The 27258-nt window shown below is 41.8% G+C and overlaps 1 protein-coding gene across 1 annotated transcript in view; it reads right to left on the reverse strand.

Moving 5' to 3' along the window:
• Positions 1 to 27258, reverse strand: part of CACNA1F (calcium voltage-gated channel subunit alpha1 F) — a 102603-nt gene that overhangs the window by 2352 nt on the left and 72993 nt on the right. The window contains exons 33-47 of the mRNA XM_063432517.1: positions 24359 to 24379; positions 23951 to 24079; positions 23152 to 23217; positions 22330 to 22421; positions 21628 to 21787; positions 21140 to 21267; positions 17800 to 17896; positions 9777 to 9879; positions 8881 to 8982; positions 7555 to 7685; positions 6649 to 6753; positions 2634 to 2866; positions 1414 to 1536; positions 1005 to 1162; positions 751 to 863 (exon numbers count right to left, since the gene is read on the reverse strand). Of these exons, the coding sequence (XP_063288587.1) occupies positions 751 to 863; positions 1005 to 1162; positions 1414 to 1536; positions 2634 to 2866; positions 6649 to 6753; positions 7555 to 7685; positions 8881 to 8982; positions 9777 to 9879; positions 17800 to 17896; positions 21140 to 21267; positions 21628 to 21787; positions 22330 to 22421; positions 23152 to 23217; positions 23951 to 24079; positions 24359 to 24379 (1761 nt within the window). The remainder of the gene's footprint in view (positions 1 to 750; positions 864 to 1004; positions 1163 to 1413; positions 1537 to 2633; positions 2867 to 6648; positions 6754 to 7554; positions 7686 to 8880; positions 8983 to 9776; positions 9880 to 17799; positions 17897 to 21139; positions 21268 to 21627; positions 21788 to 22329; positions 22422 to 23151; positions 23218 to 23950; positions 24080 to 24358; positions 24380 to 27258) is intronic.

A 27258-nucleotide genomic window follows, 5' to 3' on the forward strand; every position in this document is an offset into this window, starting at 1 on the left:
CTGGACTTCACAATAAGGTATATATTGTTTATTCTTTTTTTTTTTTTTACTTTTATGGTGTCATAGTTCCCCTGTGTATATCCACCTCTTTCCTGTGTTTTTCAGTATGTTTAACACCAGCTTGATCAGCACTTCTTTTTATAGAATGTTCTGATAAGACCAATTGCGGTGATCTGCTAACTAGTCATAAAATGACTTCTTGTCTTGTGCGTGTACATTTTTGCAGGGTTCAGTTTTTGTAATAAAAACAGATACTGCACATATTTATATACATCCAATGCTCTCTTTACTCCGTACACTCATATGGTTCCATACTGTGAGAACTTTACATATGATTCTAGTGTTCTGGTTTGACTTAACTTGCGAATATATTGACTACAATGGTTTTCTGACTCCTGGCTTGTTACAATTATTTTGTTTTTTGACATCCTGATCACAACTTTTCTCTGGTTTTGGTACAGTTGGCCAGTGTTCAACTGTTGGTAATACTTCGCCTTTCTGGAGGCATTCATGTTAATTCCCACTGCCATCAACATGGGCGTCCAAAACATAGGGCAAGAGGAGGGTGTGTTCCACCTAGAAAAACCTTTCCATTGATTTAAGTAAGGCCTAAGAGTGTGAGTACCTATACACACTATGACTTTGCCCTTCCACCACCGAAAGCTTTTGTGTAGACATTTGTGATCACCAATACACTTTTCTGCACCTTTCTCATGTGGGGTTCACCTCCCCAGCTACCATTATACATACCTGGCCTCTTGTTCGGCATGGTGGGGCATTTTGATGATATGTTCCAGGGATTGGAATATCATCACAACTCCCTTGTCTTTTCAAACACTGGATGCCAAAGGCAGATTTTCCACCTGGGGAGGAAATTAATGTGTTTACAGGTTGATTAGTCACCTATGCACCTAAATAACTAAAGCAGGTATTCACTTCCACATTTGTGTGATTGGAAGTTTTGGACAGAATGTACACAACTAATACCATAGAATGCTACTTACCTGGAGTTGGGGGTAACAGTCTCCTGCGCGGGGCTGCTCTTCCCTCCAGTGTGCCATTAGCCTGTGGCCCAGAGAGTGATGTTACTGGCGGTGGCATAGCCTTCATCTTGTCTTCTGGGGATGCTGACCGTTGTAGGATGTCCTCAAAACTTTGCTGTCTGGAAATGCAATGCAAATAAGAAACAAAGCAATTTTCTAAACTTCATTTCTAAAGAGTACACTGTACAACTTAGAAGATACAATGGGTGAAGATTGTGATACCTATAAGGAAAGTTGAGATCATCTGTCCACGGACAATGTAATGTTGAGCAATTCTTCCAAGTTGTTACCTTGTGTAAAATTAATACCACTATCTGTTCCTATGTGTATAGTGACATTGTATGAGTATGTTTATTCTTGCAGTACATACCTCTCTGTCTCATTGTTGGCTGGGAATACAGGGGATGAGGTTTTAGATCTCTGCTCATCCTCTGTGGCAGTCTCATCTTGCTCATGAACAGTAGGAGGGACACAACTTCCATCTGAGCTTCTTCTGTGTTCATAATACAAATAATACACATTTTACACATTTAGTGAATATGTTAGAAAATGTATTTACTAGATGTGCCATGAGGTCATCAGCTGTTAGGCATTATCAAGAAAAAAAAATTCCATTTATTTTCATATTCTTACTTTCAGTTTTATCTGTGGATCAGAAGCTCACCATTCCAGCTTACTATGTAATATGCGTTTTCCACCCCCCTCACACTCAGACCCTCATTGGACTGAACGCTTTATGCCACGTTAAGCCACACTAGGTTTTCATTAGTTAAAGGATGACCTTGGGTAGCGATGCCTAAAAATGTATTTGAAGCCTGCATACTTTTCACAGAATTAAACTGGGGGATTGGTGCTATTACATGATCAAACTAATACAATAAAATCTAACAGCTTATGGCATTTATAGCAAAGGTAAATCTTCCTTTGCCCCCACTGGCATTTGCATTTTCACATCCATTAGAGACCTGGAGTACTGCATCCAGACATTGTTTCTAAGGACTAGGTATTCTGAAATTAGCACTAGTAAATATAAAATATAAAACAACAATTTATCAAGCAGCTACAAAAAATATATGTGCTAGCACTACTTCTTTAAACTAACTGTCCCATAGATATTCTTTACATGATGAATATCTAAAATGCCTAGACTGTCAGATATACCTACATCTGGGACAAACACCTTCCAGTCTCAGTATACTACAACTCCCAGCATTTTTATTAGCACACTTTCTCATTTCAACCCATATTATTTGAAGGGTCATGGTTTCAGCAATTCAGACTTCCAATGTCAAAGGTTCTAAAGCAATGTATCATAAACCTGTTAATTTAAGGGAAATTCTGTATTATTTACGTAAATCTTAAACTTGAACCAAGTACATATTTGAACTGCATTGAAGCAATTTGAGGATGGGCAATGTCTTTCTCTAATCCAAGTATGGCTCCCTAAATACAGTTTTTTTGTATGCATTATTCAAACACGTTTCATATTCTTCAATATCTAATTTGCAAAATACCTCTAGTTTTAGTGATTTGCCAATAAGAGCAATCTATTCCAGTGTATTGGCATGTATATTACAGTAACCAGCTCACCTGCGTGTACTCAGCTGCCTCTTCTTGATATTGGTCACAGTGGGCGGTGGTGGCGGCAGTAGGCTGTCTTTGGAACCACCACCAGAGCGGTTGACTAGTGATGATTTCCGAGAGGTAGGAGGCTGTACATCCCTTCCTCCAATGGAGTTGGTAAGGGACAGTACAGATGAAGAACGGATATTTTCCATACCCAGAGTTGAAGTATTTTCACATGTAGGACCATCCTCTGTTACCTAAAAACACCAGGAATGTCATGGATGTCATCCTATATTATTGGCTTCTTCACTAAATTTAGGACAATTAGGAAGAAAGTTGCAAATATAGGCCAAAATAATCAAGCAGAAAAAAATAAGAAATGTTTTCTTTCTTATACCATTACAACCTAAGAACTGCAATTCCCTGGTCAATTCTCTACAATGTATAGTTTATTAAACAAAAGACCCAGATGTTTTCACTTAAAGCATCACTATAGGGTCAGGAACACAAACATGTATTCCTGATCCTATAGAGTTAAACCCACCATCTAGCCTCCCTGGGCCCCTCATGCCTCCATAAATATAAATATAATGATTCTACTCACCAGAACAAATCCAATAAGCTGTAGTTGTCCTGGTGACTATACTATTCGTTTAAGATACTACTGCCACCATAGCTCGGAGAGAGGAAGCTTTTTTTTCCCTGATTATTTCTCTATTAATAGAACATTACATTTGTTTGAGGGTTGCGTGTCCTTATCTTCTGAACGACATCAGATGATGTGGTCTATTTGCAAAACTTGATAACATTTATCTTGTGTGTTTAATAGTCAATCCGAGAATGTTTGACTTACCATTTGAATTTGACAGGATCTCAGCAGCTGCTAAATTCTTTGGAAACCATCCAGTAAAATTGGGAAGCAGATTTAAGATTTTGTTGGCTTCATAATGTGATATTTGTGGCAAAAACAGATGGTTTGAGAACTCTGAACAGGCGACAGCTCAGAGAATCCTTTCAATTAGTTCCTGCTCAGGTCGCTAAAAAGTTTCTGTTCAATTGTGCCATTACAGATAGGACCTATACCCATTGCATATCAGAAGATCCATCCCTTAACCCCTTCAGGACACATGACGTGCCTGACATGTCATGATTCCCTTTTATTCCAGAAGTTTGGTCCTTAAGGGGTTAATGGCAGTCCGGATCCCACTGCACACAAGATAAACCATCCCTAGACATTCATTTTGGACTTCATGGGGCCTCATCAGTGAGGTGTAGCTGATACCCCCCTAGGAACAATGAGCGTGGGGTCCACAACTCGATTACCCTTTTAACTTAAGGAGACCATCAGCAAATGCATTGTGGCAAATATAAAGAATTGTTGTCAATTCTCGGTATTCTTTTTTTTTTTGTTGTCAATCTTTCTTTTATTGAAGCATATTAGATGGGATACAGAAACAAAGAAGGGGAAATGCAATAATAGGTTACATTAAAGGGTGATTACAGCAGTAGTTGAAGGTGTTACATTTCCTGATATAAGATGCTTCATTTTTCTTTTTTTAATATATCGTGATACCAAAAACATGTTGCAATTAATAGCAATGCCTATCCCAATAGAGTATTAGAAGTTAACATTGGGTTATGCAAAATCAAAGCATATAGCTATTGAGTAGTAAATGAGGTCCTGTTAGTTAGAATAGTAGTATGAAGACCCATAGGCTAATCATCATATAGGGCAAGACAGTTATATGTCAGAAAAATCAAGGCTTATGCGTTGCAAATATGAGATGGCAGTAGCTTATTATCAAATGCTTGTCTAAACTTGCTTGTTCGGTTAATAGGGGTGATTTTATACGAGTGTCTGGTCTAATGCTCTCTGTGCTGCCACCAAGTAGGGGCTGTATACGCCAGGCAGCCGGGGACGGGGTAGAATTAAGACGATGAGGTTACATGTAAGTTAAGGACCTGTAAGTATATGTGATCACATTAGTCTAGCCAGCAACTGCGACCTGTCTACCTAGGTTATATCGTACCATGCAGTATGTAGGGAGACATAAGTAAGCTTCTGTGTAGCATCCCTTACATTACCAGTGCACTATCTGGCTAACCAGTGCGTGGGCCGAATAGAGTCCTTGCGGTGAAGGGTAAAGGTAGAAGGTATCATTAGTCTATAAGGCAGTCCCCCTTCAACCCATGCCGGTTCCTGGCATGCCGGGTTTCTGTGCCAGCCTGCAGGTCTGCTTGCGGTGCGTGTCTGTTGCTGGGATTCTGTGCCTCGCCGTAGAAAAGGTGTAGGCGGGAGTGACTCCCTAGTCCTGAGTTAGTGTGCAGGCTTGCGGCCTCGTGTTTCAGGCTTGGTAACCGCTGGAGTCTGTGCTTTTGAGAAGGACAGAGAAGCGGGTCTGGTGTGATGCAGATATAGGTGGGTGGTCGCCGGTGTTCCGGGGCAAAGACAGATAAGGTGATAGGCATGGTCGGTGCCTCGGTTTCTCTGGCGGTCGCTGTGGGCGGGTGCTACAACGCCATATTGCCTGCAGTGTCTCCTCTGCGCCTGAGGGCCGCTTGTCTTCGGCCTGAGGCCTGTATGGGCGCTCGCGCCCTTCGCCATTGGACCCGTCATCAAGTCCGTGGGCCCAGGGTTCCGCCGGATCCCATGCTTCCCCCTGGGTGTATGGCAGGCTGTGTGGGGGGGGGGGACTCCTCCCTGTGAGCGCCCGGCTCAGAAGAAGGGTGAGCGGACCACTCGACAGCGGTATCCACCGGTGTGGCAACTGGTGTGTAGCAGATGCCCGGTGCTTCTTCGGGTGTGTGGGTCGTTGCTTGGTATAACCCCGGGTAAGTGATGGCTGTCGGCAGACCTGTGTTCGAGGTTGCATGTTCCGTGCTCTTGGTTTCCGCCATCTTGCGCGTGGGTCTCAGGCCACATGTCGGTGATGTCTCAGAGAGCTGTTTGGTCTGGCTGGTCTGGCTTGGTTTAGCTTAGCTTGGCTTGGACCGGGATCACCCCCCCGGTCCAGTGGGGGGGGAACAGGACCGGGTCTGCTGGCCGTCTTCGTGTGTCGGGCTCCGTCGGGCGGGATAGCGTTGCGGCGGCCGTCCGCTTCACTCACCGCCAGCATAGGTCCCGCCAGTTACAGCAGGCCCCATCCTCCGAGGGACTAGAACTTCGGGAGCAAGCCTCTCCCCAGCTCAGGTAACCCGATTACATCGAGGGTCGCAGTAAGTTGCCAGGGATTCTCCCAAAAAGTCTCGATTTTTAGGCTATTTGTGGCCCTGTTCGCAGGAGCCGAGCTGTCCTGCGACCGCTCAGCTCGGCGGCCCGGCCCCGCCCCCCTCGGTATTCTTTTGTGCCCCAATTTAGTGTGTTTGCTCTCCCTGAGATTAAAGGGTAATCCATATGTGGACACCTTTCTCATTGTACCTAGAGGGATATCAGCTGTACCTCTCTCGTGAGGCCTGTTAAAGCCGAACTGCTTGTCTATGGTTTCTGTATGTCTTGTGCAGAGGAAGCCAATGTGCATTTTGGGTGTGATCAGTCTGATATGCAGATTGTTTAGGCTTTCTCTGAGCACAGAATGAGCTAAAATCAGCTTGAGAACTGAGTGGGGACCCAGCAAGGCACAAGTTATTTGATGTCTTGTCTGTTCTTAGTATTCTCTTGTGCCCCATTTTAGACTGTTTTATTTGCACTTCTCCTTTAAAAAAAAAATAATAATTTGGAGTGATTTAATGTTTATATTTCATTTGTGGATATGAAGTGAATGAGGGCATCATAAATAATAGTTACAATTTGTTTGTTCAACTATTGGGCAATCCACAATTGTTTGTAAGTTTGTACTAGAAGACGCCAGTCAAGTTATTTACATATTTGCAGTTGACTTGTTCCAAGTTTTAGCCAAAAAACTTAGGGCTTGTTTCCAATGTTATTATTACATAAGCTGTTGTTATTACTAACAATACAGAAAAAGTAGTGATTTAGTGATTTGTTGGAAAAACAGTGGAAATAAACCCCGAGTAGTAATGGTTTACAGCTTGTATTTACCTGGCGCCCAATTTCTCTAAACGCTGAGAGATCCTCCTCCTCCAGCTCACAGGATAATGCTCGGCGGATCTCAGAACCAAGATCCTGCAAGCTACGAAGTCCAGCCTGCGGGACAAACAACATTCACTAAGAACCAAAGTCACTGACCAATAATATATCATCCAACATGGGATAATGAGCATATATCCTGGCTACACCCAATACCATGAGTATATACCCCAGCAGGGCCTAGAATTATAATGAGCATATACCATGGCTTGGCGCTACAGCATGATGATGAGAGTATTTGAGTGTGATATTCCCAAATTAGGCAACAATGGTATAAATACCTTATGGGCGAACTAGGCCAGGTAGTATAGTTAATTTATAGTCAAGCTTAGTCTGAGAGTATGAAGATAAGTATCATATACTTCAGCTAGGCCTATTAATATAGTTGGCCTATACTCCAACTAGGCTCTCCCTTGTAGTGATAGAACCAGAAATACAAGTATCATATAACCAAGGTAGTCCTTGTTATATAATTATATATCAAGCGGTGTAATTGTAATGTAATTCTGTTAGGCCAAGTAGTATGATTAAAATATACCGGTACTCCAGCCAGACATAGCAACATCTATGGGAATTTTTGTAGAAAAATTATTTTAAACTTTTCTATAACAGATTGGGATAATTTATTATGCTGATCCAAATAAATTAAATCGAGGCCCTTGTCTCAGTAATATAAGATAGCATATACATCAGACAAGCAGGTACTGTACTGATTAAATATTTAGCATCATCTGCAGTTTCATTGTGTTATATTAATTAATTTAAAGCTGTTTTAAGTTCATGTGTCCTCTTATATTTTTACATATTTAACAGCACAATGGCAGTTTAACTGACTGCACAGGTTATCACGGGACTCACCTGTAAAGTGGTAGAATTGCTAGGTAGATTTTCTGTCCCAAGAAGACCCTTTTCTTTCCTACGACGAAACTTGCGAAAGTAATCCTGGATAAGGAAAGTGGCATAAAATTTGCCAACAGTCACCTCCTCCTCTAGGGCATACAATAAAAAGATAAATGCATTAGTTCACTTCATTGGTCTGGGTGTTTTTTTAGTTTTTTTTAAATTCTTTATTTTTTATTGTGCATGGGTTTACAGCAGTGCCTGTATAGCCACAACAGCTTCCACAAGCGCATTATTATTTGAACATAGGTACGTTATGCGTTAAAACTTGCACATTTTTACATTTAGTGAGTTGTATGAACAAGCTGAGTTAAGGGATCTCCGATAGGAGATTTGCGTCATATAGATAGATCGTATGTGTTAGACAGGTATGCCTAGTTTGATTGGGTGTAACTTAGCGTTTTGTCTGAGAAGGTCTAGGCGTATGAGGGGGGGATTTTTGCTTTCCATCAACTTAAGTTAGTTGAGGCTGAAGGAGCCATGTGTAGGGGTCTGGGTACTTTTAATGGTCCTCATGACCAATTTCATCTTCCACTACAGCATCTCTCCGCCTGCACCCCTGCAATAGGTAATAGGTGCTTCAGCAGATGTAGGGGAGGGTTACAGACTGTAGTAGGTGCAGTGGATAATACAGGCTGTAGTGGATAGAGGGGGTATTATTGGCTGTAGTGGGTGCAGGAGGGATAAAGACTGTAGTCGGTGTAGTGGAAGGTTAAATACTGTAGTGGGTGCAGAGGGTAATAGAGGCCCTAGTGGGTAAAGGTTATTTGGGGTTTTAGTGGGTGCAGGGAAAGGATAGGGGCTGTAGTGTATATTCGGTGCATGGGAGGTTTAGTGGCTGTAGTGGGTGCAGAAATGGAAAAGGCTATAGTAAGTGCAGGGGGCATAAGGTATATAGTGGATGCAGGGGAGTGATAGGGACTCCAGAGGGTGCATCAATTAAAGCCTCTACAGTCCCCCCGGTCCCCGCAACTACTACCAATATGATTTAGTGGTGGAAATTATTAGGGCTCCCCAGTTTTGATTGCGGTACTTTACTTTTGTTACTTCCTCCGTGTACTACTCCTAGAGTTGCATACATGAAGAATTATTTTCTTCCCTCAAAAAATTTTGTTTATCTAATTAAACTAATCTTGACTTCTATGAACAAAGCCACCTGTTATTATTTATGTCACATGTTCCAGAAATAGCCAAACAAAACAAACATGATGCATTCCCTTCTCAGCACACACACTCTGGTGTTTTGAAAGAGGGATATTTGGGGATTTGTATTTTGGGGCTGACCTTCAGGGGGAGGGATAACCTCATCCAGTATCTTCTGTTTGGTTCTTTTCCAGATCTTTTTGATCACAGCTCTCAGTTCTTCATTGGCAGCTTCCAGGTTCCCTAAATGAGACATATCACAGTTGTTATCTTGGACAACCGAGAAGGAGAAAAGTGTAAATCTAGATTTATTATAAAGCCAATGGTCTGGTAGACAGTGAAGTCAAGCAGAACAGTTAGATGAGACACCCAACCCTTGAAGGCTGACGGTGGTAGCACAGAAGTCCACTCCTCTCCCTTATCTACCAAAATAGTGCATATCTTGATTCATATTGTTACCAAGAACTGTTAATCTGTCAGTCTTTAGTAAAAAATATTTGATAGTCAGTAGATCTAAAAGAGAGTGATGAAACTAAGTAGATTGGTACTGTCAGGAATGTTATTCGTTTATTACTGCCCCTTTAAGATGACATGGAAGTACACACCCCTTTGGCTATTTAAACTCCAATCTCCCACACCTCACGGCACAATTTATGTGTTAATCTGATTGATTGCATGAACTTCCTTGCTAATACTTTGGATGACTCATAGAGAGACCGTGTGTTCCATCACCGGATCCCTTCTAAATCTCCTCTTCATACAACTATAACTTGGATTACCTGTTTAACTAATTCGGACTGGCCTTGACTCTGCTTTTGGAATTTCCTTCAATACTGCTTGATCTCCTATTGAACAACCTTGGACTGGATAAAAGACTTTGCTTATGGACACATCACCTAAACTTCTATTTTCAAGGAATGTCAGTTTATCTCTCTGCTTTGCTGCCACATCAGTTTGCCGTGCTGAAACTGCCTCAAAATAAAAAGTGAGTGGTTCTTATTTTTTTGTTTGGCATTTGTTAAAAACATGACAGGTACCTTCTGTCTTGATCCTCAGTGAGGTACGCACTAAGGCAAAAAGGGTGGCATTGAATGTCACAGTCCCATCTGAGTTGAGAGGCATGTTCATGGCAACCAATCTCTGCGGAGAAAGTATATGATTAAGTACCCAAACATCTAAAAGCAAAACAAAAGACACTTACGGCTCATTCTTACGATAAGCACGTTCCTTTTGAAACTTTTTGAGTTATAGATGTCCGTTAGGCCAAAGATTAAATTTAGACACATTAAAAAAATTAAAATAGAAACATGTGTAAACCTTGTGAAATTGCAATAAAATATTTGGTTCTGTGGAAAAAAAGCCATGGTTAGGGGCATTATGTACCTCTCATGTGACAAAGGTTAATCTAAGACATTTTTTTTGAATTTTTCATCTCACATAATGGCAACCATATTTCTAGAAAAGTTCTAGATTATTAAGAACTAATAAATAGTTCATGTTCTGTGCTACGTTTCACAGTATTTGCTTTTTCTAAGTATCTAGGTTAGTGGTATGCAACTGCGGACCTCGTGCTTTCTTACATTCCAGTGCAACTGCTTGTTGCAAAGTGCATTAGGGATACTTGACAGATGTGTCTGTGAAGTTCAGGGCTTCCACCTCTCTTCATCATGTGTGCAAAGAAAACATACTCTCATATACAACAATTTGGAGGATGTTTTCATTCACTCGCAAAAAAATAATTCATATTAATTTGTGGAGAGATTTGTAAACATGCCCCCAATATTTTTGGAAGCAGCATCTGATAGCACAACCCAAAATATGAAGCAATTGCCCATTTTTTTATAATGTCTTTTGCAAGATCGGCAAAGCAACTGAAATGCCACTAGGCAGAGCAGGCAGCTGCCTACACCGGACACTTACCGTAACTGCAAATGTGCATTTTTGTTTTTTTTAAAAGATATCTCATACACGTTTTCATATTGCTGTAAAGAAATAGAGAAAATTTATGACAAACTTACCGTAATTTTCTTTTCCTGGCTATTTCTCATGGCAGCATCACTTATGGGTAGCTTCTCCCTTAGCAGTCACAGGACAGGAATTAATTAGATTAATTAATTAGACTGATAGGTATAAAGAATCCCTCCTCCCCTTACACCTCAGTCCAATTATAAAGCTGAAAATAAAAGAATGGGCAGGAACCCTGATGCTGCCATGCGAAATAGCCAGGAAAAGAAAATTACGGTAAGTTTGTCATAAATTTTCTCTATTCATGGCAGCATCACTTATGGGTAATACCCAAGCTCACATAATTATAGGGTGGGAAAACTTAAATCAAGAAAAGACACTAAACAGACTCTATGCTGCAAAGAAATTTAATATCAACGGGATAAGGAAACCGTAGATAGGACACTCTTCCCAAAGGAAGTGGAAGGAGTATTCACATCCAACTTGTAGTGTTTCATGAACGTCATCGGGAAGACCAGGTGGCTGCCCTGCAAATATCATCGTATGGAACCTCTGCCCAATTAGCCCATGAAGTCGACAATGCTCTGGTAGAATGAGTTTTTATCTTCATTGGCGGAGATCGATCTTTAGAGATCTATGCTTTCCTGATCACTAGCGAAATACAACGTTTCAATGTAGATAAAGAGGCCGCCTCACCTCTCCTGGCTCCTGAAGGTAAAACGAAGAGTTGGTCAGTTTTTCTGTAAGACTCAGAACGCTTAAGGTACATAGACAGGCAGTTCATGACATCCAAACGTTGCCACCTAACCTCCTCTTGCGAAGAAGGGGTAGAATGATGGAAGCACCACTTCTTGAGAGAGATGAAACTGAGAGACCACCTTAGGAAGAAACTCAGGTTTTGGCTTCAGGCACACCCTATCATGATAGAATTGTAGAGAAGAAGATAAGGTAGAAAATGCTTTAATCTCCGAAATTCTTCTTGCGGAAGTAATTGTCACCAAAAACAAAGCTTTTTTTCGTCAGTAGGGTAGCATCCAAACTCTCAAGAGGAACGAACAGATCCTCAGTTAGGTAATTGCGGAAGTAATTACTTCTTGCGGAAGTAATTGTCACCAAAAACAAAGCTTTTTTTCGTCAGTAGGGTAGCATCCAAACTCTCAAGAGGAACGAACAGATCCTCAGTTAGGTAATTGAGCACCAGAGGAAGGTCCCAAGGAGGGGTAGTAGATCTGGAAGGAGGTCTCAACCTGAAAGCTGCCTTGAAGAACCTGGAGATCAAAGGGTCCGAAGTCCATGAAATGTTGCACAAAGCTGAAAGAGCCGTAGACTGAACCTTAAGAGTGCTGAGGCTAAGGCCCTTATCCAGACCCTCTTGCAGAAACTCCAAGATTTCAGTATTGTGAGGATGCAGAAAGTCAATATTTTGGGCCGAATCCCATTCCCGGAACACATCCCAGATCCTATGGTAGCATGAGGAAGTCGAAGCTTTCGTTGATTGCAAAAGGGTATTGACCACTGCTTCTGAGATACCTAGTAGTGGAAGTCTTTCTTTTTCAAGACCCATACCCCCAATTTGAGGCGTTCCGGATGAGGATGGAATATTGGGCCCTGCGTTAGCAGATCCTCCATAACAGGAAGAGGCCATGGCTGTTCCTGGCTCATCATAGACAATAGGGGGAACCACGGCCTCCGAGGCCAAATCTGAATTATGGCAATAACCTTCTTTCCTTCCGACCAAACCTTCCGCAGGAACCTGGGTATCATGAGTAGGGGAGGGAAGGCATACCCCAGATCGAATAACCAAGGAAGAGAGAGAGCATCCTGGCCCATTGCCTGACTGTCCGGTTGGAGAGAGAAGTAATTCTCCACCTGATGATTATGGGAGGACGCCATCAGGTCGATCTGGGGCATGCCCCACCAACGGGCAATCCATGCAATGACTGCCGGGTGAAGTTTCCATTCTCCCGGAAGAATTTCCTTTCTGCTGAGGAAGTCCACAGTCAAGTTCTCCGAACCTGTAAGATAGATCGCATTCAGACCCTGTAGATTGGTCATGGCGATTGTCATCAAGGGAGCCAGTTCCTTCAAGAGCAATCTGCTTCTTGTGCCCCCTTGCTTGTTCACATATGAAGCAACCGCTCGGTTGTCTGTTTTGATCAGTACCCACTGTGGTAGGAACACCAAGATGGCCTTGGTAACAGCTCTCAGTTCTCTTAGATTTGAGTGTAGCTGACTCTCTTCTAGGGTCCACTTCCCTTGAGTCCATGTAGAATTGAAGTAGGCACCCCATCCAAAAGAACTGGCATCTGTTGTAATAACCTTCCAAGGAGGTTCTTCCAACGGGAAGCCTGTTGCCAAATTATTTTTGTTCTTCCATCAGTTCAACCCTTTCCTCACGGGCAGGGGTAGAGAGATCCTTTGCTCCCAATCTTTTCCCACTCTGTGGAACTGGAGAAGGAAGCAATTCTGGACCGGACGAAACTTCCACTGGGCCCATTTTACCAACCCTATAGTCGATGTCAAAAAACCCAGGAGACTCATGACTTCTCTTGCAGAAGCAGTCTTGAGACCTTGTAGCTTCCCTACTTTGTCTCTGATTTTTGTGACCCTTTCTGGAGACAGGAACACATGGGCAGATACGGTGTTTACCACTGCTCCGAGGAATATGATCGTCTGAGAAGGAATCGGGGAGCTTTTCTCTACGTTCAGAAGCCAACCGTGAAGAATATTCATTGCCACCAACGTGTGATGAGCTACCATCCTTTGAGATGGACCTAAGATAAGGATGTCGTCCAAGTAATGGAAGATCTCGATACCTTTCTCCCTTATGAAGGCTATCAAGGTGACAAGAACTTTCGAGAATGTTCTTGGCGCCAAGCTGAGGCCAAACGGTAGTCCCCGGAACTGAAAGTGCCTTCCTAGCGCCCAGATCCTGAGAAACTGCATATGATCTTGGTTTATAGGGATTTGGTAGTAGGCGTCCCTCAAGTCTATGGAGGTCATCCAGTCTCCTCTTTTGACGCTCTTCAAGATGGTCTGTAAAGATTCCATTTTGAATGTTCTTACATCGAGCATGGAGTTTACACCCTTCAAGTTCAAGATGAGACACCACTTTCCCTGGGGTTTTGGGGCCAAGAACACTGTGGAGTAAACCCCAAGGAACCTTTCCTGTCTTGGAACTTCTTCCACCACTTTTTGTTACAAAAGAGTAGAAATGCAGGTCCTCATGGCCCTTCGTTTGATGCCTGCCGACACCCTGGATTTTTTGAAGAAAGCGGATTTTGGGCGAGCGGAAAATTCTATCCTGTAACCCTCCTTTATGATGGATGTGACCCACACGTCCGTAATATTTTTGGCCAACACGGGGTATTCTGGAATACTCCCTTCCTGGTTTATAGCTTCTGCTGTCCCGAAAGGACCGATCCTTGAAGCGCTTATTCTTCCAGGAGGAGGGAAAGCTCTTTCTGCTCACTTGAGGCAAAAATGCTTTTTTTCCCATCAGCAGCTTTTTGAATAGCATCCTCCAGAATTTTGCCAAATAGGACGCCTTAGAGGCATAGTCCGCTCCCCACGAATGAAGCCATAAGGCCCTTCTAGAATCCACAGACAGGGCCATACTCTTGGCAATCATGCGAGTGATGTCTAGGGAGGCTTCTGAACACAATTCCGTGGCAAGGCTAAAGTCCTTGAGGCTCTCCAAAAGATGTTCCCTACGAACACCCCGATCAATGTCTTCCTCCAAATTAGCGAGCCACACTCTTAACCCCTTAAGGACCAAACTTCTGGAATAAAAGGGAATCATGACATGTCACACATGTCATGTGTCCTTAAGGGGTTAAAGCCCTGGAGAGCGTGGTCAGTGCCACTGCCGGATGAAGGGCGGAGCCCAGGGCCAAGTAGGCTTTAATCAAATCACCATCCATACGCTTTTCCATAGGCTCTCTGAGATATGCCATGGAGTCAATAGGAAGCATAGTTTTCTTTGCCATATGAATCACCGCAGCGTCAATCTTAGGAACTGAATTCCATAGGCAGCAGTCCATGGCAGAGAAAGGATAAATCCTCGTGAATTTATTTTTCAAGGAGGATTTCCTTTCTGGCTTATTCCATTCTTGAAGGATCATGTCCCTGATCGAGGAATGCACCGGGAAGGTAGGTCTATTCGGTTTTAGGTCCTCAAAGAACCTGTCAGCCTCTCTCAATACAGACTTTTCCTCCGTGAGACTAAGAGTGTCTCTGAGAAGGGAAATAAGTCTATCAATAGACTTCGAGTCAAGAGACCTGGAGGTATATTCAACTTCCTCCTCGCCATCATCTGAGACCTCCCACACATCAGGGTCTTCTCCAGAGCTGGAAGACTGAGGTTCCGCTCTGCGTCTTACTCGGACCACTAGACACCGTGGTAGACTTAAAGCCCTCAGCAATAGCTTGGGAAATCCAGAGCTTAAGGTCGTCCTGTGGGGAACCCCCAATGGGGGCATCTGCCGCTTCCAATAAGCATTCCCTGCAAAGGTTCCTTCCATGCAGAGCAGGAGACGAACAATTAATGCATTTATTGGTCTTTTCCCTTGATTTCCTTGCTGGAGAATCCAGATGCTTGCTGGGGCTAAATAAAGCCATAAATAACATATATTACAGGCTTAGTTTGGCACTCTTTTAACACCCCCCCAGAAAAAAAAATTCATGGCTCACCTATGTTTTCTAGAGAGGGATCTTGCAAAGGCAGAGAAAGAATCCATACTACAAAGGAGAATCAAAGGAAATTCAACACACAATTCCCAATAAAAAGCCAGAGGCAGACTGACAAGCCAAAAAAATAAATAAAAAAAATAAACCTTAAACAAGAAACACAGAAGAACTGGTAATCCTACCTTATAATGACAGCAAAAACCTCCAGGCAGCCAAGGTCCGCGCATGCGCAGACCGCTGGAACGCACGCTATGCGTTCCAAACGCTCGCGGCCGATGCAAATTACTTCCGGGTTCGCCGGATCCGGCCGCGACCACCAGCCTGTCTGCTGGAGCGCATACTGCGTTCCAGTCCACAATGCCCGAACCCCCAGGAAGCCACAGGCAATCGGGGAAGTGCCTCCACGGCCGCAGAAGGCACCATGACAACAAGAAATCCCAGGAGACCCCTAAGGGAACCAGATAGCTTTCAGACCATCAGCAAACACTACAGGTAGGATCACCCAACAGGAGGACCCCCTCAGTATGGATTCAAAAGAACTGCCATCAAGGTATGGGGGGGGATTTTGGACCCCAGTTATTAGGGGCAAGCTGATAACAAGGGGAATTTTTAAGGATAACCAATCCCATAAATAAACAGGAACAGTGTCTCCCTCAGAACACCTTCTAGTCCCACGCTGTAGTTCAGCACTTACACTGAACCTGACCCAGTTAGTCCTGCTCATGCAGGCTGTTTACTGGGTCCTTCAAATGAAGAGAGGCTGAACTTCATTTGGAACGAACCCACGACAAACGCAGGAAGGTGGCCATAAAACAAAATGTAAAAAGTCCTGTAGAACTTGCTAAGGACAGGAAAAAAGACTGAGGTGTAAGGGGAGGAGGGACTCTTTATACCTATCAGTCTAATTAATTAATCTAATTAATTCCTGTCCTGTGACTGCTAAGGGAGGAGCTACCCATAAGTGATGCTGCCATGATTAGCCAGGAATTGCATTTTTATTTTTTTTATGTATTGGCGCAGTGCAATCTTGAGAGATGTATTCCTCTACTTTCTTGCATGCCGTCTAACTCGTGTAGCAAGCAAAATAGGACTGTTTGAGAAGTAGGGGCGCCTGAGAATTATATGCCAAAAGACATTTAAAATGTATGACCAGCCATTGACAGATTGTAACTGTAAGCATGAATAGTGGCAGCTGAGGATAAATGGGACATTGCTTGGGGCAATAGACTAAGTAAAGACAGAGCCTGCTGTTGGAATTATATTGAGGAAAAAAAAGACTGTTTGCAACAGTGTGTATACGTCAACCTATACACTATCACTGGTGATCAGTATACAAAGGAAAAACATCAATAATTCATGACTGGAATTCCCACCCAGATAATGCAAATTGCTAAAACCTGCGTCATTATTAATTCATGTTAGCACTTTATGGCTACAACAAGTTATACATGACTATAACAAAGCTATTATAGTAACACAGAGATAACACTGTGTAACATGCTGCACACTTCATTAGGGTGTGCACCCAGTATTCTTTCCCTATGTAATTTTTAACTTTGTATAAAGTTTATATTTTTTTTAATATTTGGAGCAGCACTCACACCCCAGTACCAAGTAAAGTTTAAGTTGTTATGGTAGTAGGAGTGTCTGGACGCAGTCTTACCTTCAGGGTATAAATTATTTTGCAACCTGAAGTTGGTACTCTAGCACCCGACACCACTGCCCATTGGCGTCCTCCCTTCTCCGCTTAGCCATGCCCCCGGTGATAGGCTGAGAGCATTAGCTAATACACTAAGCCTAGCAATTGGCCTTTTAGAAGATGGGGCAATGAACATTTAAATATATATAATTTATTTTTAAAAACGCATCTACAATGACTGTCAGTGTTATTAACCAAACTACAAATTAAAATTAAATTGACAATTCAAGGCAAGCATAGTTGATTTGGAGACTTTTTTCAACTCCACTATAGCCACAACTTTGATATTTTAGCCTTAATTTTGCAATTTGAATATATGAACTCCGGTTATCCGCCTGGTGATTCCCATGTTAACCATGTCCTTGCTGGTGTTCTCTTGCACTCGTGCTAATGTGTTATAAGTCACAAGAATAGTTCAATGTATTTGTTATACCTCATACTTATCTACTTTTCCATTAGAATATCACACTGGCGGAGTTTGCAGCCTGTTAAGTCAGTGATGAACCAAAATAAATATATAGAATTCCACATTTATAAAGAACTTGTAGAGTTGGATTTTCCCCTTTGTGTTTTCAATTTGAAAAATTAACTCAAGTTTATCTGCACTCACTATAGGGAGCAAAGTGAAGGGATAGAAACAAAACCAGTGACTTAGAAGACCAGGACAGAGGTGATTTACACCACACAGTTTGTTCTACAACTCTCACCTTACACGCTACACGATGTGGGCAAAGTTTGCCAAACCCAAGAGGAGGCTGAATCCTGCGCAGTAAGGTAACTACGTCCAAGTGTTTGATACGGCCCCTGGGAACATAATGCAAATTGCTATTAATCTCTCATCTGTATTATTAAGGCAACCATGGGCATCCTCGGGGGGGGAAGGGGGTGGCCCCCCCCTGGATTTTTCAGCTTGTTCTGCTAATTTTCGTGTGAGATTTAAAATGAACTGCAATACCGGCGCCGGCCAGTAGGTGGCGCTGTGTAAGGAGAGAGACAGGGATAGGAAGCTATCTATCCCTGCTTCTCTCTGCTGATGGAAACCTCAGGGGAGCAACACATGCAGCCAGAGACAGCATACAGATCAGGTAACTGAGGGATGGGGTGGGGGAGTTTAAAATAGCCTATAGATTAGGGGAGTAAGGGATGGGGGGCGGGAGGGCAGCCTACATATTAGGGGAGTGAGGGATGGGGGGGCAGCCTATATATTAGGGGAGTAAGGCATGGGGGGGCAGCCTATAGATTAGGGGAGTAAGGCACGGGGGTGGCAGCCTAAAGATTAGGGGAGTAAGGCATGGGGGGGCAGCCTAAAGATTAGGGTAGTAAGGCGGGGGGGGGCAGCCTATATATTAGGGGAGTAAGGCATGGGGGGGCAGCCTATATATTAGGGGAGTAAGGCATGGGGGGGCAGCCTATATATTAGGGGAGTAAGGCATGGGGGGGCAGCCTATATATTAGGGGAGTAAGGCATGGGGGGCAGCCTATATATTAGGGGAGTAAGGCATGGGGGGGGCAGCCTATATATTAGGGGTGTAAGGCATGGGGGGGCAGCCTATATATTAGGGGAGTAAGGCATGGGGGGGCAGCCTATATATTAGGGGAGTAAGGCATGGGGGGGCAGCCTATATATTAGGGGAGTAAGGCATGGGGGGGCAGCCTATATATTAGGGGAGTAAGGCATGGGGGGCAGCCTATATATTAGGGGAGTAAGGCATGGGGGGGGGGCAGCCTATATATTAGGGGTGTAAGGCATGGGGGGGCAGCCTATATATTAGGGGAGTAAGGCATGGGGGGCAGCCTATATATTAGGGGAGTAAGGCATGGGGGGCAGCCTATATATGAAGAGTCAGCAAGGAGCAGGGGCAGCAAGGAGCAGGAAGGGGCAGCAAGGAGCAGGAAGGGTATGCAAGGAGAAGGGGCAGGAAGGGTCTGCAAGGAGCAGAAAGGGACAGAGGGAGCACAAAGGTAAAGGAGCAGAAAGAATCAGAAGGAGCACAAAGCTAAAGTAGGAGAAGGAGCAGAAAGGTTCTTCAAGAAGCAGAAAGGAATCAGAATGAGAAAGGAGCAGAAGGGTGCAAAATAAGCAGAAAGGAGCAGAAAGGTAAAGGAGCAGAAGGAGCCAAATATAGAAGACAGTGTCAGAAGAAAAAGAAGACTGTCAAATGAAGGAGTAGAAAAGGAGATTGGAGCAGGAAGGACAAATGAAGTGAACCCTCCACTTTATTCTGGACACCACATCATAAGGCTTTGGTACCTGGGCCTGGCAGGGAAACTCTGGACCTTCTCATCTCAACAGGTAAAAAAATATCAGTGTTAATGTGTTCACTTTTATTTAATGTGTCAGGAAGCACAGAGTGCCGCTGGGTAGGGGTGTTGCTGATTGGCTAGAGCGGTCAGTTTGCACTCTAAGCCAATCAGTAGCTCCCCATTCATAAAAAAGTAAAAAAAAAAATATGAACCGGGAACTAGCGATTGGGTTAGAGCGTCAACTGTTAACTCTACCCAATCAGCGGCACCCATGCCTGACGTCAATCTGCACTTCCTGACACTCCGTTTCAGATGCCGAATACCACTGAGGGACCTGGAGCTGGAGGAAGCCTTTGGGGTTAAACCATTTGAGAGCGGTTTAACCCCTTAAAGGAAAGAGCACCCAGGGGCTTCCTGGCATCATAGCATTTTCATTTAGATGAAGTTGTTATGGTGACCAGAATGTTCCTTTAATTTGCTTAAAGGAACACTATAGTCACCTAAATTACTTTAGCTAAATAAAGCAGTTTTAGTGTATAGATCATTCCCCTGCAATTTCACTGCTCAATTCACTGTCATTTAGGACAGTGTTTCCCAACCCAGTCCTCAAGGCACACCTACCAGTCCAGGATTTAAGGATTACCTAAGGTGTTTTTAGAAAAAAAAAAAAGAAAAAACACCTTAGACACAACTGGGTCACCCCTAAATCCTGGACTGGTAGGTGTGCCTTGAGGACTGGGTTGGGAAACACTGATTAAGGAGTTAAATCACTTTGTTTCTGTTTATGCAGCCCTAGGCACACCTCCCCTGGCTATGATTGTCAGAGCCTGCATGAAAAAAAACCTGGTTTCACTTTCAAACAGATGTAATTTACCTTAAATAATTGTATCTCAATCTCTAAATTGAACTTTAATCACATACAGGAGTCTCTTGCAGGGTCTAGCAAGCTATTAACATAGCAGGGGATAAGAAAATCTTAATTAAACAGAACTTGCAATAAAGAAAGCCTAAATAGGGCTCTCTTTACAGGAAGTGTTTATGGAAGGCTGTGCAAGTCACATGCAGGGAGGTGGGATATAACTCCTAAATGGCAGATGATTGAGCAGTGAGGCTGCAGGGGCATGTTCTATACACCAAAACTGCTTCATTAAGCTAAAGTTGTTCAGGTGACTATAGTGTCAGGAATACAAACATGTATTCCTGACACCATAGTTGTGAAAACGCTATTCACCCTGGCTTTATGTGATAATGAATATGCTCCTCCCCTTCATGACACTGTCAAAAAGGGGCCAAGCATAGATGTCATTACAATTATGCCCCCCCCCTGGAAAAATTCCTGCGGACGCCCATGAAGGCAACCATTATCATATGAAGATCCTGAGATGATGGTGTTTGTGAACGAATGCTTGGAGACAAAAGACCTGTGGACAACAGGGCGGTGATGTTAATTAGAGTGAGTGGGGTGTTGAAATGGGATGAGAGTGATATGCTCATGCTGGATATAATTGTCAAAGAAATGGGGTGTTGTAATGAGAACGAGAAGAAATGTTGATTACAGGAAAATTGTAATGGTAACAAATATTAGTTGGTAGCACTGCGAGGATGGCAAGGTAATGGTTCTAGAATCTCTTTGAGTAGCGATGATAAAATGCAAGGGGGGATTCTGAGTTAATACACTGCAGGTAATTATAAGTTAATGTCAAAAGGTGTTAACAATGATTAGATATATTGATAATGTTAAACTGATAGGTGGCATTGCAAGCTAGCAAAAATAGTGGCCGAGGTTTTTGTGATGGGACTTACTTGGCTTCTGGGTCATACTCAGACCAGATTCTCTTAAACTCATCCAGATGATGGGGGCCAAGGATGGACCAATCCCTTGTGAGGTAATCAAAGTTATCCATGATGACAGCCACAAACAAGTTTATGATCTGGACAGAAGAAATTGTTTTACGGCATGTCAGCAATCACAGAAAAATGATTCCCAGCAAAATCTTGAATCACAGACATAATTATGGACCACTGGAGGTAGACCAAGATTTCTCAGGACTCTATGACCCACACTAAAATACACTACCATAAAATATACCACTCATGGGCATTAAAATGGAGTTCCCTCCCTTAAAAAACCTATTCATTTAATCTGCATTTCACCGCAGATTATCCACGTGAGTGGTGATAATGCTGCTGGTATCTTTTCTCTCTTTCTTTCTTTTATTTCTTTATTTTTATCGTACTGCATTAATGTAAACACATGAAAAGTCTCAAAATCCCTTATTTCCCATACTCACCAGAAAGGCGCAGAGCATGAAGAAGCTGATGAAATACACAATGGCGAAGTTACTCCCGCAGGTAAATTCCTCATCAGGAGCAAAATCAGATTCAATGTCACATCTCTTGCCCGGCAGACTGGCCAACATGATCTCCTGCCAAGCCTCCCCAGTAGCACACCTAGGAGGGCATATGTAAACTTTTAACTTTGTAAACACCAATCCATTTACGTTTGCCATGTTTATATTTGTTAGGTTTTTTTCCATGTCTATTTGTATAATTATACGTGTGTGTGCTATTTATATATACTTTGTATGGTATTGTATGAGATATCGTAGAAGTGTTGTTTTGATTGACACTCGAGTCTTACATTATTTTAATTTTCCTTTTTATATACATTGAGAGTAGTATATTCACATAACAAGCAGAGATGGTATGTGTAAAGATGTTGGAGGATATATAGATGCATTTAGAATAGAATATTTTTTATCACAAATAGACTGCAGACAGAGAATGGTTAGACAAGAAAATACTTCTTATTGTCTCTTTAGAGTGAACAATTAATTCTAAAGAATTGAGAATCGAATTGCAAAAGCTATAATTGTAGTCAACTAAGATACTTTTGTCCAAATCAGCTATTAGCTTCACAGTTTAGTAAATAAAACCTTACAATATTATAGTATGCACACAATATAATACCATCCTGCGGAGGTCATACGTACCGGAAAAGGAGCAGTACGGCTTGGGGAAAAGTTTGGAAGTTGTTATTTCTGTTGATCTGAGTCCCATCTTGCATAGCAATTTTACCGAATGTCTACACATAGGAATACAAAACAGTTCTTTTTATTTTTGCAATTCATGGATATATACATGGAAAGAATTAGATTGAATTGTTGGTAAATCACTGTGAATTCAAAGTATAAATCTTAAGTATAAAATAAGTATAAAATCTTAGATCAAAATAGTTTAGCTGAAAACATAGCTGACTTGGAGAATTTTTTTAATTTGTCAACTGAGCCCTAAAATTTCAAATTCAATTTTAGTTCACTGAACTGAATTCCCAACAATTCACGCTTGAGTGAATAGCCTTATTGACGTGGCAAGCAACTGAGTAACCCAGTAAGTAGAGACCTACACACATTTTCTTTTGTAAAGTGTAATGGTCTACAGGAATGTTTGACCAGTCTCCCATCTCTATGCTTCCAATATTCCTTGATCCATTTAATGATGGATGGATGTAATGTCATGTTTCAATGTTCTCATTCTACACCAATGCAATAGAGAAATATCAGAGGAGAGACATCTGTACCACTGGTGAAGCAGATCTCTTGATCATCATTCATCGCAGCAATTACATGGACAATTACATGGGCAATTACATGGACAGTGCTAGGAAGTTCAGACAACTTGACCATTTTGGTGAATGTTCCTCAAGTTGGCTTATATGCTTTTGGGTGCGTGAGAACTCTGGTAGATGTAGCACTCAACATCTCTTCCATTATTTAAATGTCACAGTTTACAGGACTTGCACAAATATAGCTTACCTGCATGCCAATTACAGCATAGATAAAAAATATCATAGCGATGAGCAGGGCTACATACGGCAAAGCCTGGAAGAAAAGACAGAAAAATAGAGGTGAAACATTTAAAAAGTCACTTGCAAGTTAGGTTTTAAAGGTCTAACTTCGGGCTTTCCAATTGATGATGATCACATGTCATCATCATTCCCAATCACTTAAGAGATTTAGGACTTTTGTCTTAAGAGCCATGTTACCAGAGCAGTTCCAAGTTGATGGCCTACTAACTAAAATGGGAATTTATCTCAGAATTTCAGATTTACAGTACTAAAATGCAGGACCCAGGATTTTTATAATACAGTCAACTTTACTCTGGTATATCTACTTCTTTCTGAGTGTACATGATGTGTACATTTAATTTTGATGTCATGCTAGGCCACCAAAGACCAGCCATCATTGGTCTCCCAGCATATAAGCCCAATGTGGCTGCTGTACTGGTATGTCAAGTGACAAAACAGCACATTATGTGAATGGTGGGAATATCTGGGCTTTGAGGTCTTCCTGTTCCTTATTTGGGGTTAGAAAAGAAGGGGGCCCCCCACAAATTAAAATGTTGGCGTTGACTAAAAATTGGTGAGCCAGCAAAAGAGCTAGGTTGGTAATAAGTGAAACTACCCCTACCCCCTCTTCCCCCCGAGAGTAGAGGGGCTTTAACTGGAGAAATAGCAGTGAACAGTTAATGCTAGAGTTTCCAGTCTAAACCCAGAAAGTTTACCCATATGCCCTTCAGCCCTAATTTTTTCAGGAGTTTTCTTAAATACTTTACCTGAAAGGATTTGATGAATGTCCACAGCAATGTCCTAATACCTTCTCCTTTACTGAGCAGTTTTACCAAACGCATAACACGGAAGAGCCGGAAAAAGGTAATGGAAATTCTGGAGCTATCCTCCGAACTCTGTTGAGAAGGCGAAGAACCATAAGGAAATAGAAGTGAATGAATAAACAGAAAGGGTAATAGATGTAAATGTCTTGCTTTGGGGAATACATATCAGCATTGGTGGCTGTATATTTTTGCTATAGACAACTTATGGAGTAATAAGTGCCCTACATCAATCTATTTGCAAGTGACAGAGGGACATTAAAATAATGTACATTGGATAGCAATAACGTGTACAATGAAATTAGAGTCTCATTGTCCCTCCATAAAAAGGTACCTCTGCATGTTACTACATACCTCTCCAACATGCCATCCATTCTACATATAACAAACAGACAGAAGAAGGAGATGGAATGGACCATAATGTCATGATGAAGATGATGACGATGATTCCATGTATGCATTTGACAAAGAAACAGGGATAGGTTTTTCAATAACATCTGCAACAAACCTTTCCAGACATGTCAGACCCTATACATTGTATGAGACACTTTACAGAAGACATTTTATTGTATTTACATTTTCAAGATGAAGGTTTATTACGTTTGTACAAACAAACGAACAACATACAAGAAAAAGAATAACCGGGCTTACGTATTCAGCCTGAAAGCCTGTGTGAACATTCTCTGATTTTTATAATGATATTGTTTTTTGTTGTTGTTGTTCCTAAGTAAATGTTTAATACTTTGTAATTATTGTGAAGATGCTTTCACCTGTCCCCCTATATCCTAGACAGCATTTTATCTATTTTGAATGAATCTAGTGGAGTCATAATTTACCATATCATGGGACAACTTATATGAACTGCTGCAACGCAGGCTGTTACTTTTAACAAGAAACACAATACAAGGAGCAATGAACCCTAAGTTAGATTATGATTGTAACAGTATTATATTGGTATTTTGAAGCTGCCCTACGCTCACAGACGAGCAAACAATATATTCAGTTTACTATCCAAAAGGGAGCCATTAAACGTTAGAAACAACATGTTACAGGGCTATACATGTAATTGATTTAGTTATAGGTACATATGATGTTAAAGTTCAGTTTTCCTGCAGGACAATGTTAGTTTGTCTTTGGGTCAGTTCTAGATTAACTAATTAGGATATGCATGCTAGCTCACCTGTTAATGTGCGTTTGGCTGAATGTGGCTTGCCTCTGAATGCATGTCACAGAGTCAGCTCAGCTATGTGAGACATAACATTGAGAAGTATAGGAGGGGCAACTGCACAATATTCTCTATAATATGAGATACCTGTTGGGGCAGGATTGTATTTCTGTTCTTTTGCTTCTTACTGTCTGTCTAAACGATTACCTTATTATATAGTAATATAAGCCAAAATACTAGCAATAAACCCACTTTGAAGAGATTTCAAGTTTTGCCACGCAAAAGAAAAAGAAACAACCGTCTGAGTCTATTACACAGGTTAGCTATATATTATCTATTATATCGTAAAACACTCAATTTGCCAGTAAAGTATCTAGACATTGTTTAACACCTTAAGGAAGGAGTCAATTGTCCAACTTATGAACAAAAACTAAACTTAGAATTTGTGCTACGTGTTCGTCTCACCATAATTTCCGTGTACCCATACATATTATATATTGTTTTATTAGAGAATAGAAATTGCTTTCTTTTAATGCCCTACAAGTATATCAAACACAACATTAAGTATGAATACAATTTTAAATATGGGGGGGGGGGGGGGGGGGGATGGGAAAAAGCACGCACACTTGTTCACCGTTTTGCTAATAATAATTTTGACACTTCAAGTTCAATTGAAGGGAAAAAAATAACTCAAAATAGATTCATTGATTAGTGCAAATGCCTCAGTTTGTGTAGTGTTCTAAGCATAAGTGGTCACGGTGATTACTGTAACCCTTACCCTACACTAGCCCTACACTAGGAATCTAGAACCAGAAATTTAACCTTAACCCTAATCTTACACTAACCTTACCCACTGACATCAGCAGAGGGATTTCCCAGCTCACACATTACAGAGCACTTTACTGTGTGATTGCCGCACCTACACGCTGTCCCTGCCAATTACATAGTATGTTGGCGCTACATAAAATATTGTAATTGGATAAGTACCCTCTGGTGTGTTAGAGGAAGTGTACTACCACCTCCATGGTGCTCATCTAATCACTTTAGATGGCTGAACATCATGAGATTTGTAATCCACAACATTTGTAGTGACGTGACCTATCTCTCCTGTAAAGTACAAACTGTATAAAAAAGGACCCAATTAAAACAAAGTGGTGATACCAGCATTGTGACAGTGAATGATCTGACAGTGAATCAGATATATGCTAAATGATTGTTGTTATTGAGATATTTTAACTAAAGATTCAAGTTAAAGTGGCACCGTTACTCCGTACTTACCTGTAATCCAGAGGCGATTTTCCCAATCGCTTCCTCTTTCCTTCTCTGTCTCTCTTTTTTTTTTGTTTTGCATCTATTTCTAACTAAAAACATACTACTTTTTCTTATATATATTTGTACACCTGACTTTCTTAGACACTGGGCGGAGCTACCGCTGTCAAGAAGTGTTAATGCCCCAGCCGTCACCAGTGACGGCTGCAGGAAAATTGGCTCTATCTATGGAGGATCCAATGGGATCCTTCATAGGCCACAATGCTCTTCTCTTGAGCATGTACAGAAGTGACGTCTTGGGCGTGCTCCTGGCGAAGAGGACCTGCAAGAAGAAGATGGTGGCACCCGCAAGGGGCAGGTTCAGGTAAGTAGAACTCACCTTTTTCCTGCCCCCCTTTTCCGGCCAACAGTAATGTGACCATCAGGGGTCTTTGAAAATTCTGTAATTCATTTATATTATAAAGGTACCAAAACTTTAGTATATTGGGCTACGTTTACTAGATTTGCTAGATATGACAGCCTTGTACAATGTACACTTCATCAAGTAATACAAAGATACAAAACCTAGTGTGAATTAAATAGTCAAAATAGAATTAAACAAACTAAAAAATCAACCCGCAAAATGTTTGGTTTATTTATTTGAGCTGATACCATAGCCATTGCTGCTGCCCAAGAGTAGTGGGAGTTTAAGAACACGGGTTATGCAAAGCATGATTATTAATTTACTTTTATTTTGATTCATTGCTGCAGCCCTTTTTGGAAAAGCCAAAGTAGTGCATTTTTGAGTAGATAAAACCTGTATAAAATGATTCATGAGGCT

Source organism: Pelobates fuscus, chromosome 9 (genome assembly GCF_036172605.1).
Source record: "Pelobates fuscus isolate aPelFus1 chromosome 9, aPelFus1.pri, whole genome shotgun sequence".
Lineage (NCBI taxonomy): Eukaryota > Metazoa > Chordata > Amphibia > Anura > Pelobatidae > Pelobates > Pelobates fuscus.